Source organism: Diadema antillarum, unplaced genomic scaffold (assembly GCF_040938485.1).
Source record: "Diadema antillarum isolate AM-2024a unplaced genomic scaffold, OU_Dant_1.0 seq00002086_RagTag, whole genome shotgun sequence".
Classification (NCBI taxonomy): Eukaryota; Metazoa; Echinodermata; class Echinoidea; order Diadematoida; family Diadematidae; genus Diadema; species Diadema antillarum.
The window spans coordinates 6,271-20,286 of NW_027272732.1; the positions used below are offsets into that span (position 1 = coordinate 6,271).

A 14,016-nucleotide genomic window follows, 5' to 3' on the forward strand; every position below is an offset into this window, starting at 1 on the left:
GCAATATACAACGTTGTTTAGACTGCATTATATGATTATTAAACGAAGAAACATAGACAGAAAATGATATAATTTAAGAGAAGTGATCATGCACGTCTGTGTGTACTCGTTCTCTTAGAGAGTTTGATTTTACCTTAGAAACAAGCAGCAGCGATCTACAACTAAAATATGAACGGAAAAGTGACCTATACAAGAGTACATAGGATGCATTATATCTAACATATACATAGACATCCCCTGTGTTGTTGACTCATCCCTATCGCGCTTCATTGATGACATACGTCATCGAAAACCACCCAAGCGATGGGAGGGAGGGGAGGGGACAACGATCGAGCCCAGACAAGTTTGGAGTAGAATCTTATCGGGACAATAGAACTCCGAAGCTAATCGATAAACGCTGTCGTTCGCGTACGAAGAGGTCTTCAAGAATAAAAATCGAGCGGTCAGAATGGAATCGGTAAATACTGCGTTACTAATAATCATTGAAATAATTTGACGAGGTCATGATGAATACAGACAAACTAATGCTAGAAAGTAGTGGATACTAGTGATTGGATAATTGGTCTATGGGTTTAGTTATCTGCGAAGCTTCATGGGCACCCTTCAAGTACGGACATGCCATTATAGCTTGACATAATATCATACCCTCAATCTTGAGCTCATATTGTTTGCATCTAACTATTATCTAATTATCGCTATTCGAGTGATTACTGCCAACCATCCCCCATCCCTCTACCTCAGTTGGTGTTGATGATGGGATTGGTCCTGCGTACTATTCTATACCATCATTATCTCCTCTTTATATCCTCACAATTTAATCTTTTACTGGATTCACTTTTTTCTTCTCGGCGACATACCATCATTTTCCTCACCTCATTTGGCCTAAGAGCATATTATACCCTCAAATATTGCTCCTCCGTATACCCTCACTTCCGTACCTCCTATTGTTCTCATTACGTAATCTATTGTTATAAGGGATTATTTTCTGCCTCGATATACCCTCAAAACTTCTAACTCCTATTGTTCTCGAACTGCTTACGCAAATACCCCATTGTTCTCTTATCTCTCTCTATTGTTTGGGGGCATTAAATTATCGATTTTCGGCGATATACCCTCAATTTCTGCGCCTCAAACCTCCCGAAAATGGTACCTATAACACTACTGGGGACACCCCCCTCCCACACCCTCCCCCCCCCCCCCCCCCTCGCTCGCTCCGCTCGCTCGGGCTCGGTCGCTTCGCTCCCTCGCAGACTAACCGCCCCCCCTAAGATGAAATCCTGGCTACGCCGTTGGGCATACTTAAATCGGAATCTCAATTTTTGGCGGCCATCATTGATACACGATTTGCATCCGTCCAGATTTGAAATCAGCACCCTTAAGATAGAGTAAACCATCATTATTCTAAAATATATTAAAATCTCATTTTTTAAATTATCATTTGTGTGTGTGTGTGTGTGTGTGTGTATTGTTGTTGTTGTTGTTGCAGCCAATTTGGATATCTCAGAACCATAAAGTTGCTCATTCATATTAAGATTCAGTCCCTTGAATACTAGTATGTGTTACCAAACAAATCGTGTCAAGTTTTCAGCATTTTTAACTCAAAATCCTCAAGAAAGTCGCATCAAGATTCGGATTGATCAGCCCCCTCGAAACATTTCACAAGGGAAAAAAGTTCAATTTTTCACAATTTATAAGGAATATAAATTATACCAGTATACGAATTTCAGATTTGGGGAATCATAATTGATTATCTCAAAACCCTCAAGGATGCAAGAGTTGCATCATTCAAGATTCGGATTCAGCATCTCGAAATAGCTAGGGTACTGAGTAGCAATAATTAATTCCAAGGAGGTACTAGGTGAGCTCGCCTAGTACCTCCTTGGTATACTAGTAAATAATTCAAAAATCAGACTTATTTGGACAATCGATGTGTACATGTACGAGTATTATAGTACCCAGACTATAGTAACTTCGTCGAGAGAGGGAGTGCGTCGCTTACATGTCTACCAGCAGCAGCTGCTTCTCTATGCATACAGTTGGTACGCATCTCGTGCGCCAGAGACCCAGCCAGTCAAAGCCTAGCCGGGCCGCGGGCGCGGCCGGCCCGGGGTGGGTGCCGGTGAGCAAGGGCCTAGAGATCAGTGTGCCAGCTGCTGCTGCTCTAGCTCTGGTAATTTATGCCGGCCGGACGAGGATCCTCGCAGTGAGAATCTCGGATATTTGAGAGAGCCGCCACAGAATCCAGGCGCCTCAACCTCAGTTGTACCTGAAATTTTACTATTTAGTGACAATGTTTGAAACCAAGCTATAAGTATTAAGTAGCACAACCACAGCCTTGTACCAAGTACCCTAACTAACTCTACTCTTGCAGTCTTCCTCTTGCCTTGGTTTGAATCCTTCTTCAACTCAGTCCCTGCCCATGCTGCCTGAGCTGAGCTGAGTCGATCTGCACGAACTGTGAAGTGTAAGTTAATTTTCAGCTGCTGTAACTTGTATTAATGTGAGGTTACTTTGTATTTCGGGGGTGTATACAGTGTAGTCGTACTATTTGGCAGGTCTGGTGTGGTGTATCATCATCATGTATATGTATGTGCAGTGACTTTTAAAAAACACATTCGTTACACTTTACAGCTTAATACTAGGGTCCTAACTGCTAGGTCTATGTGCATCTAAAAAGCAACGCTCCTCTGCTAGTCTCTACTAACGAAGCAGAATGCTCTGCACTCCTGCTTGAAGAGGTATGCAGAGGTTGTGGTGACTAGTTCTTCTTGCAGGGTGTTCCATAACTGCGACCAGCAGCCCCAACGTACAACGTACAGTGTTGGGGCTGCGCCGTTTTGGCATCGAAATTTTAATGTTGTACCAAACGGGTGCCGTTCCGGCGCTGTATTTCCTTAATTTTTCAACAAAAACTACTGGGAATACTTACATGGGTCGATTAAACCTAAATGATTCTTATCGGCGACTGTTTGATGCATTTCATTGCTTATGATGCAGAAAATGCTGTCTTATAAGGCAAATATCTTCAGCTCACCGATGCTCACTAAAACTCTCAATCACTTGCACATGCGCACAGCATGCATTCAGTCGGTCCATTGACAGCTGTATCGCTGGCTACATGATGCATATTCATTTCACCTTATATGCACCGTGTGATGATGCATTATTCATATCCTTGAGCATCCGTAACGGTGACGTCACTGTTTACGCATGCGTAGATGCGTACAAATGGATATACACGTTCAAAATAGCAGCAAAGCTCTCCACTAGGGCAGGCCGCTTACTCCTAAAAAATGTGGAATATTTTGCAGTTTCCAGATAAATTGGTGAGAAGAAACAAGGCAATGGGGTAGTGTATATTTCATTTTTTATTGTCACTGTGTTTATGATAGAAATTTAGCCATGGTTTATTTGTGAAGTTGCCGTATATGTGGCAATAGGGAGTTGTTCGTGATTCTCACTTTAACGAAACTGCGAGGTAGCCGCCAGGACCCCGCCGCAGAGCGGCGGGTCTCCGGGGCTAGGTGTTCCATAACCTAACTGTGTAACCTGACCAGGAGTTGGAAAAAAAATCTAGGCATCTCCGAATAACAATGTACAGAAATGATAACCTTAATAGATCTCTCTTCTGCGTACATACCTGGTACCTGACATACTACAGTACATAGTTTATATGCAACAGTTCACATTTACAAATGTTTAATATTTCCAGCATTGCCCTTGCTTAGATCCAGTGCCTCAGTGGCAATGACCGGTCACTAACATTTTAACAATGACCGTTTATACCCTTATAAAACCTGAATACTTTATCATGCGTGTTATGCCTGTCATGAAAATCATAAATGCAGGATCGACCAATGCTATGAAAGTGTGTTTATTTGGCTTTGTAGGCTGTGTGTGTGCAAGTATGTCTACAAATATGTTGTAGGTATTCAAATTCAAGCAACTGTCTCTTCTTTGTTCGACTTTGACAATAAAAAAGTGGGCTTATTTACATGCACTGTAGGTATTCAACCAATTCACTGACTCCTTTGACAGTAAAAAAAAAGTACAAGCATGTGTAATGTTTCACTATCTAAAGAATAATCCGTGACTTCCATATTTTATTTTCTCTGCAGCTTTTAATTTCAATGTTTCAGTTCAGGTAAAGTTATAGAAATAAATAGATAGATGTCATCTTGTTTTTTCCTTGGTTCTTTGCAGGTTTCAGCACCAAGTGAAGAGGGAGGAGTTTTTCTTTTTTTTTTTCCTTGTTCTCTCTGTGTTTCTCATCTGAAACCATGCCTGCTAAGATAAGCATTGAAGAGGTGAACGCACTTGGTTATGAGGAATTCATCGCCCGTTTCCAGAGCGTCATTGAGCATGGCATGCTCATTGCTGGTGCAGCATGGTCGTATCATCCCTTCCAGGACTTCCGGCATCTCCACAAGTCCTTCTGTGATGTCATGGATTCATTGCCAATTTGTGGTACAACTTTCTTTACCATCCTTCTTCCTGTTTCTCTGCAGTTGTATAGGTTAAAATGCCGCCTTTTGCATAGAACTGTTTCTTCTCACTGACCCTCTACTTTTATTTTTATAAGTGCTTGAATTGAGAGCCTAGTGTGTTTTATTAATTGCCATTAAATGAACATTATTCAAAGATGGACAACCTGTCACAATAGTTATGGTTTAAGCAATCTTCACGCAACACAAACTGCCTGCCGGAGAGGGGTGAAGAATATCGATCTCAAACACTGCCTGTAAGTGGGCAGCATGACACACTAGTGAATGTCATTAAAATACTGTATTTGCCATATATTTAGTCATTATTTTCGCGTGTCTTTAGTTTCGCGAGTAGCACCTGACTCGCTAAATTTGCGAAAATAAAAACCTCATGAAATATTCGGCGTATACAGTACTGGGTTAAGTGACAGAACGGTTCATGGATCAGATAGTGTGACATACTGCAGAATGTGATTGTCCAGGTGAATGTGAATATATATATATATTTTTAAGAGGGTACCAGGGTACCCAGTGCCTTGCATATGGCTGAGGCTGTGTTATGGAGAATGAGGAATCCAAGAAGCCCTAGCAGACTAATAATAGCAAAAAATAAAAGAAAACAAAAAGCAAAACAAAAAGAACAAACGAAGAACAGTACAAACTAATATGAAACCAACTGTGTCCAGTTTTAGATACCTATCTCCTGGCAATGGTAAACAATATAAGACACATGATTGTCAATTTGTGCCTGTGCATCACAAAATCAACAAAATGTTCGCACACCCTCATTTTATGTGAGGACTCAAAATAGATGAAAAATGGGTCAACCTGGTCATTCTCAAGTTTGACGAATAATTTGTTTGACAAGGCGTAATTTACCATTTGCACATGTAGGGACAGTGATTTTCCGCGATCGCGGAAAACGGACGGAAAACGCGGAAACGGCCTTTTGAAACGGAAAAAATATTCCACACGGAAAATCACGGAAAATCACTTTTTAACAAAATAAAACACATAAAAGTAAAAATAAATCCAACAGAAGCTGTGAATTAATCATTATTACATGTCCACGATATTCACAGACTGCGGAAACTGAGTTTCTAAGCCAAGTTGTGTTAGTTGCAAGTTCTAGCGATGTCTAACGCAACGGCGTTAGATCTAGTGATGTCACGATTTCAATAACTGTTGAACACTTACTCAGTTTGATCCAACACCAACAATCATAACCATAGAAGAAAGTCCATTTATATTCCAAAACACAACGTGTGTCTCGCCGAATAATGTGTGATGATAAAGCCAGTATTTTGGCAGTAAAAGTAGCGGCAACAGAAGAAACTGTCTAACTGTCTAACTGTTATCTGCTCGCGGTAAGCTGTCAGCAGGTGAGTGGAGTGGTGACTTGCTATGTAGCTATGCCTGCCTAGCCTAGCCTGCTATGTCGTGTGTAGAGCACAGCGCACAATTTCAGGAGAGAAGAGTGATCAAACTCCAAGTTCACGCAGAAAAAAGAAAAATCCCACGATGCCAAGGTGCCATGCCAGACTGGCATGGGTGGGGTGGAGAGAGAGAGAGACCAATCAACAGAAGAAACCGCGCGTACTGGCGCATTCTTGGAGGTCATGAACTGTCTGGGGTGTTGGAGATGAACAGGGAAAGGGGCTGTTCCCAGGCCCTCTCTCCAGTCAAGAAATTGACACGCGCGCGCAAATTCTTCTGCCAACCAGCCAGCTGTCGGAATGTGCTTTGAAGTTTATTGGCAGCCTGGCCTGGCTGGCATGAATGGGTGTTGAGTTTCAATCAATATCTACTGCTGTTTTATTTTTGTATTTGAACATGTCGTTTCACCTGACAGAAACACGGAAATCGGGAAGGTGTAGGGGAGAGGTTTTTGTTGTGTTGAAATGTGTGTGTGTTTTCCTCGTTTTTTTTTTTTTTTTTTTTTTTTTTTTGGGGGGGGGGACTTGTCTGGATTATTGACTGAAGAAAGATAAATTGATTGTTCCTTTAGTGCTGAAATTTTTCATCTGTTTAGACCTTCTGAAGGAATATAAAGACTTGACTAGACAGTAGTACACTGTAAGTCACTTGACTAGCAAGTCAAGAAAGAGGACATTCATAATGATAGTTGTTGATACTGTGCAGGCCAGGCTTTGATAGTGATACACAAATATGTACTGTCCCACGGCATGATTAACTGGATTACAATGTATTGACTGAAGAAAGATTCAGGTAGATTGATCGTTCTTTTAGTGCTGAAGTTTTTTATCAACACTGCTTATTAAACTGATTATCATGTATTCTGTTTGCAGCTTCTAATCAAAGGAATAAAAACACCTGACTAGCATAACGTCACTAGCTGAGACTCAGAGACTTATTTTACTTTGTATATTTTTTTTCTAATTTGTAGACAGCAGTGTAAACAGTCGTGTAAACAGCAGTGTAAACAGCCCTCTTTATCATCGCCATAATTAACCTTGCAGATTTACACATTATGCAATACTCTTCGAACATTATCACTGTGGCAACCTATTTGTTAAACCGCCATTTGGCAATCTAAAAAACTCTATAGGTTGCCCGGCTGGCAACCAAGGAAAAAAGTTAAGTGACAGCCCTGTGCATGTTTTGACAGTCGAAATAAATAAATTGTCGTACTGATGTTTCATTTCATTTGTCTTCATGGGTGTCTGGTATGTACAGAGGTTGGAAATCATCAGGTATACACTAGGCATAACATGTATGAATGTATACACGATTACACAGGCACACAAACTTCAAATAGCAATCTTTTAATTTTTGTTCATTTTTGCATGCAAATACATGTAAACGGAATTTGCATTTTTTGTATGTACAATTCATATGGGAAAACGGAATTTCCGTTTTTTCACCATTTTGAAACGGAATTCATGATTTTGTGAAACGGAAAAGGCAATTTTTTGAAACGGAAAATCAATGCCCCTACACATGAAACAAAAACCCAGCATTAGCGCTTTAAAATAGTTCTAAAATTTGAGTTAGGGATAGAAACAACCACTAAAAATTTGAATCAGTAAAATCGATTTTAAGTATTGTTAAATATACAAAATGTGAACAATAGTTATAATAAAGATGTTTCCAGACTAAACCGTCTACAGTTCTGGTTTATTGAGAAAAATACTGATATCTCCTTATATTATGGGCTTTATTGTGAAATTTTTATATGGTAGGACGTTTTGTGGTACAACAAACCTACGCATATGCATCAAGTGTGATATCTTTAACATTTTTAAAACCACTGCTCCCAAAGGTAAACAGGACCTTTAATATTTCTGAAAGAGCAATTCTTCTTCTTTAGTTTTCTGTAGTTTGAGACCACAAAACGAATGGGACATTATTGTCTTTTTAGCAGTTTTTCTAAAACCTTTTCTCAGAATGGTATGTTAGGTTGGTCTCAGAGCCCCCTACTTTCATTTCTTTAAAAACCCTTTTCACTTCACTTTCAACTCTAATTAATTTTGAAAGGATGATGCAAAGTCTTTCTTTGAAAGTTTGTATTAGTCATGAATAGAATTAGTAGAACATAGAATAATGGAGTTTGGACATTCTGGTTGGCTCATTCATTGCACAGCTTTGTAGGATTAAGCACTTGAGTAGACCCTATAATTCGGAGCCTCATTTCAGTGCACAATTTTTCTAAAGTGTGTGCCTTCTTTGCAATGTTTAGATAGGTTAGGAAAATCCATTCGAATTGAGTTCATTTTAAAGTCTGCTCCTTCAAAAACTTGCTCATAACTAAAAATTCATGCCTTACGACTTTCTGTTGGTTTTGTGATGCAGAGTCAACATTTGAAGCACATCCACTAAAAGTTGGAACTATAGGAATACTTTCGCATTCAAGCTGATAAATTCAGAAAGATATTGAGGTAAGCACAAGATGGTAACCAGTTATTTCAATGAGGCAAACAATGAAGAAACTAGGAATATAATCATGATGTGTTTTTCATTTCGTTCATTGATTTGCTTTATTGTTGTGAACAGGCAAGCAATCCATTCTAAGATGTCATCCAAATCTTGCCGGGAAACTGGCCCAGCAGGGAAAACTGACAGTGGAGTCTCAACGCGAACAAGCCGGAGCTGGGCTCCTTGGGCTGACCGATGACCAGCGTCAGCTAATGAACGAGCGCAACGATGCGTACCGCAACAAGTTCTCATTTCCCTTTGTCATCTGCGCGAGAGAGAATAAAGTTGAGGCCATCCTGAACGGTTTGGAGAATCGCATTAAAAACACGGAGGAAGGAGAGATTCATACAGGAGTGGAGGAGGTGAAGAAAATTAGTTATTATAGACTTCTGGACCTTGTGCAGGAAGGGAGCAGTGAAATTTCTCCTAAATTATGACATTGAGGATACGAAGTCCTAGTGCTTTTTCCCTTCTATCTTTGTCCTTCCTGTATTCATTTGTTGTTGGTTTGTTTGGGTTTTTTTTTGGGGGGGGGGGAGGGGGAGGGGGTAGCTGGGTTCAATGTCTCTGTTTGTGTGGGGTTTTTTTATGCTTTCATGTGTAACTGCTTTTTATTACCATATGATGGTACCTGTTTGCTGTATTCTAGGGTTCCAGACTGGTCTTTGCAACATTAATTGAAAATTGCAGCCCCAGTAACAGGTTGAAGATTCAAAGTTTAAGGCAGATTGATAAAACTATTGAAATGCGCACGTTCCAGCAGGAACTACATTTTATAGTTCTACTTGGATTTCCATGGAAACAGCTTCATGCAAATGCAGGCAGTGGAAAGATATTTCAACCCAAACTCATTGTGATATGAGTAGACTTAAGGTAACCCATTCCTTACGGGAACCTGGTGTACCAGGTTCCTGTGGGAGCAACTGATAAACGGGAACATGGTATGTTCCCAAAATGAAGACAAGAGTGCTTGCTTTCGTGGCCTAAATTCATGTTTCTTTGTGTTACTGTGTAATGCCAAGAAAAATGGATTTGATAAAAAGATGAGAGTTTACTCTATCAGTATTTGTTCTCTTTTTGTTGGAAAATGCGTATATGACAGTATTATTTACTTACTTTCTGATTTAGTTTGTGCTTGCTCTGCTATAAAACTCGTATGAACATGTACATAGTGATCAAAGCTGAGCTCAGTAGATTTCTGTGTTCGCTGATCCCAGTCTTCCCATTCAGGTGCCTGGTTTTGTGTAGAACAAAAGAGTCTGTGAGCCCATCAGCGCACGCCATATTCATGCCTTGCACCCGATCGATATTTTCATTGTTCGATGGCACATGTAGTTGACCCTGGAAAGGGGATATACGTACTGCTTGACTGCTTTCGCACAGGTGGATTACCAACCTGTCCGCTATCTCTGTGGATTGGTGAAAAGAGTCTCATTTGGGGGCATTAAAGGCACCCAGAGAATTGCGGAAGGAATGCATTAAGATGTTGTAGTGAGGTTTTCAACATTCATGGATGTTGGTGTACATTTTTTGTATCATGCACTACACACACACACTAGCAATCATTGAAAAATCAGAGTTCCATTTCACACAATTCAAATGTGAAATTGTGGCGTCCGCTGGACTTTTATTCAGAGGAAAAATGATATTTAACAGATGGAGTGAGAGTAATCTTCACTCCATGAGCTACTTGAAGATGTCGAATATATTTTAGAATCTTGCACCCTGGTTTTGTACCAGACTCTCAAACTTCATGCATATGATTATGTCATCCAGTCCGCCCCTTGTGGCAACCAGTGTAAGATATGACATTTAGTATATCACATACATGTAGATGTCCCTCCCCTTGCCAATACTTTTAACCAATCATATGAATGACCATTGGTCATCTGATGCATAATCAAGCAGTGGTCACTCAACAAGGCACTATCAGCCTAAGGACCGATGTCAGCACATACATTACCCCATGTCATATTTTTTTTTTTATAAACAAAAATATTTCACGTTGAGGGATAATGTATACATGACAAAGTTATATGCAAATGATGAGATGAGTCTACCGTTTGGATTTTTTTTTTTGGTGGGGTATACCTTCATTTCTAGGATAATCAGATGAACCTTTGCCTTGATCGTTACCTTGATTCTCCTTTTTAGATGGAGGAATATGTCAAATTGTGTAAATTGCATTTCCCAGCAATTTCTTTCATTAATTGTATTTTGATAACATGGAAACATGTGAGTCATGCTCAGTCTAGGGAAAGATGCACTATGGTGTCTTTGGCAATCATGTTACATTGTATTACATGCAGTAATTTAAAAATGATTGACAGTTGATGTCACAGGCAGAATCTTGGTTTGCATTATAGAAGGGTTGTTTTTTTTTGTGGGCGTATCCAAGTAATATTTAAAAAATTAAAAAATGTAGTACAAGTTGTTTATGGCACAAATATAGGTATCAATTTTGCCACATGAAGTGATGTTGAGGGCATCATGAATCAATATACAAACAAGTCGACATGCTGTTACACATAATGCATAGTTCTTTCAACTGAAACTATAACTGTCAGATTAATTTGATTCCACTCTCACTCGCATGTGACGTAAAACAAAGATTGAATTTTAACTCGAAGTATAATGTGATGTAATTACTAGTACATAGCTCAAGCTGATATATCTTTCCTGATGTTTACTTTTGCTCTGATATTTTAAACAGTCCTTGTTACCACCTTCAACTTGTATTATTTCTATTGACCCGTTGAGGACGAGTCCCGAGTTACTCGGGCAAGTGTCTATGGGAAAGTGTGTTGTAGCAAAATCAAACCGTCCTCAACGGGTTATTGTTTAGAGTCTATTGCAATGTAGAGGGAAAGAATATGGATGTATATTGTATTATGTGGAATTTATTTTCAATATTGCAGTATGAGCACATGTATGTGGGATAATACAATACTGATCTTTGTATGTATGTGTGTTGTGTGTCATGTGACAAGGTTCTCTTTAAACACACGTGGAACTCAAAATAATGGAAACTTCTACCTCGATTTGAAATAGATGTTTATTGCATTATGGCACCACTGCCACTTGAACCAAATGTACATCACACATAACGTGGTGTGTAAATAATTTGTTTATAACAATTTACATGATTGTGTACAATACAAAAGTTGATACATAATAAGCATGTGATAGTAAGAAGAAATCACCTAAACATGTTTCAAATATAAGCGAACATAGTACATGGAGCAGAATCTCAGCAAAAGTTCATACATAAATATGAAAATAAGTGAAAAACTCATAACCATTTGAATGTTAGTGCCTGTTCTGTATTTGATTGTATTACTGGTATGGCATGCCATTATGTGGGCTAATACATTGAGCATAGTTCCATGACCATGATACTTTTCATGCAATACAGTCAACTTCCATTTCAATGAAGTCCTAAGGACAGGTACTAGTAGTTCTCTTTCATCACATCAAAATTTTGTTATAACTGAACAAATAGAGTACAGTACTGTATATGAAGAAGTATAGATGATAATTTTGGGACCTGAATTTTCATTTCGTTGTGACCAGAATTTTGTTGTAACTGCTTGTTATAACGAAAGCACTGTACAGTGTACCTCATGTATATCAAATTCTTGTTACAACGAAGTAAAAATTCAGGTCGCAAAATCATCATCTAGTTTTATACACTTAACTGTTCAGCTATAACGAAAGTTCGATGTAACGAAAGAAAGCCGCTGGTCCTGAGGACTTCATTATGATGGAAGTGCACTATACACCATTTTGTGAGAATCCAAGGATGCCAGTTGCAAGGTATGAGATGGACTTATTTCTTTCTCTTTTTATCACCTTCAATATCTCTTTTGTTTGAACATAAAAATTACCTTGAAAAGTCCTAGAACACATCAAGCCTGTATGAACCTCTTCAGAACAAAACAGATAAGGAGGGACAAGAAAGGGGCAAAGTTCATTTGTAGCATTTATGGTTAGGTACACATATCACATACATGTAATTGTCTTATTTCAGCATTAGAACATATATGTTCCATGTGAATCATATCTATTTCAATGCACATGAAAGATCTGTTAATGTGTTTAAAAGCAAGTGAAAGGAAATAAAACATTTTATGTCATGTCATTATACATACATGTACCTATTTGTCACAAAAGCTAATGGCTAAATTGCACTATTTTGATACTAGATGAGGTCCTTCAAGATTTGTTAAAGGTTTACAAAAGACTTGACCGAAAGATCGGTCATATCCGGTCGTCAGGGGTATGTTCCGCAGAGTTCACAGAATCCCGAGAACCAATAAAGTAAAAGAAATGATAAAAGACTCAGGAGGACAAACAATTTTTTCTTTCTAACAAAAGGCTAACAATATTATAATCAGACATGAAACATGCATCATGGTATTTGGCAAAACAGGCTTACAACCATGATTATTAAACATTCATTGAGTGTCCAATCAATGTTTCCTACGCAAACGAAATGGCTTTGGCTGCAAGCCAAGGACCAGTATATGTGCATCTGTGCTTCCACAAATAAACAGCATGCAAATACAACTTATTTACTGCAGAAAATCAGATTCTGCAGGCTTGTCATTGAGGAAATAACAAGACCTATAGTTAGCATATCGCATGGCTAGTTTCAGTTGATTTCCAAGGATCAGTTATGCATGTCTCTTTACTCGAGTAACGCAACTCAAGAGCCATTTTCCCTTGTATTAAGGCTTGGTGCACGATAAGTGAACTGAACCCTTAGTCCCATATATATAGGGAGAGAGATATCTAGATGAAAGTTTACAAAATACATTGTATGCAAATACATTTCAGCACTCTTCATGCAGTCAATATCACAGCTTTACTTGCAATGGCATGCTTGTGCCTTGGCGCGATTTGCTTGAAATTCTTTGGCATCTACAAATACATGGTACAGCACATGATATTTGCAGCTTTCTCAACTGTATCATCCCTATACCACAGTGCATGATGTGGATGGCCATTTGATAATCCCCACAAGACAATAAAATCACAGTCACAGACCAGTTGAGCTCTTTTATGAATTGTTCGGATGCTTCCAACTGAACCCCACATGCAACTAACCAGTGTTTGTCATTATGGGTTATGAGATGAGCATAAGTTCATATAAAGCCACTTGTAGTTACACAGACATCCTTTTCGACTGTCTAGCGACTACAGGGGAAACTCCATGTAATGAACACTGATGTACTAAGATGTCAGATATCACAAGGAAATTTCTGCCATCCCGCCTGTGCTTCCATACAAGTCAATGTATTAAAAGCTGCTTTAGGCAGCTGTTAAACTGTTTCCCTCATGGCATCAACCACATGATGACAAATCAGGAGTTGGTTGACCCTGGACATGCAAGCCTAAATTCCTTATCTTGAATCAGACACTGGAACCTACCACAGGCTTCAAATTATGTGACGATGTAAACTTAGTAAACATCATACATAAGCTGATGGTGTCTTGGAGACATTTCAATCCATCTCCCTATCCCAGTCTTGCAACATTTCTCATTGGTCAGGGGCAATGGTGTGCACCATGCATTCCCTCTGAGATGCAAGAC

At 39.1% G+C, this 14,016-nt stretch overlaps 1 protein-coding gene across 1 annotated transcript; it reads left to right on the forward strand.

Moving 5' to 3' along the window:
- Window positions 1-2,339: 2,339 nt before the first annotated feature.
- LOC139713872 (2-oxo-4-hydroxy-4-carboxy-5-ureidoimidazoline decarboxylase-like) lies at window positions 2,340-8,857 on the forward strand. The gene is made up of 3 exons (XM_071625575.1): window positions 2,340-2,464; window positions 4,204-4,467; window positions 8,499-8,857. Exons 2-3 carry the CDS (start codon window positions 4,281-4,283, stop codon window positions 8,855-8,857), a joined length of 546 nt encoding a protein of 181 aa, XP_071481676.1. The 5' UTR covers window positions 2,340-2,464; window positions 4,204-4,280.
- Window positions 8,858-14,016: the final 5,159 nt, after the last annotated feature.

What these genes read in the sequence shown, in the direction of transcription:
- LOC139713872 (XM_071625575.1), top strand. Translation starts at nt 4,281, where the DNA reads ATGCCTGCTAAGATAAGCATTGAAGAGGTGAACGCACTTGGTTATGAG. An exon ending in GGATTCATTGCCAATTTGTG is followed by an intron (nt 4,468 to 8,498) that starts GTACAACTTTCT and finishes TGTTGTGAACAG; the next exon opens with GCAAGCAATCCATTCTAAGA.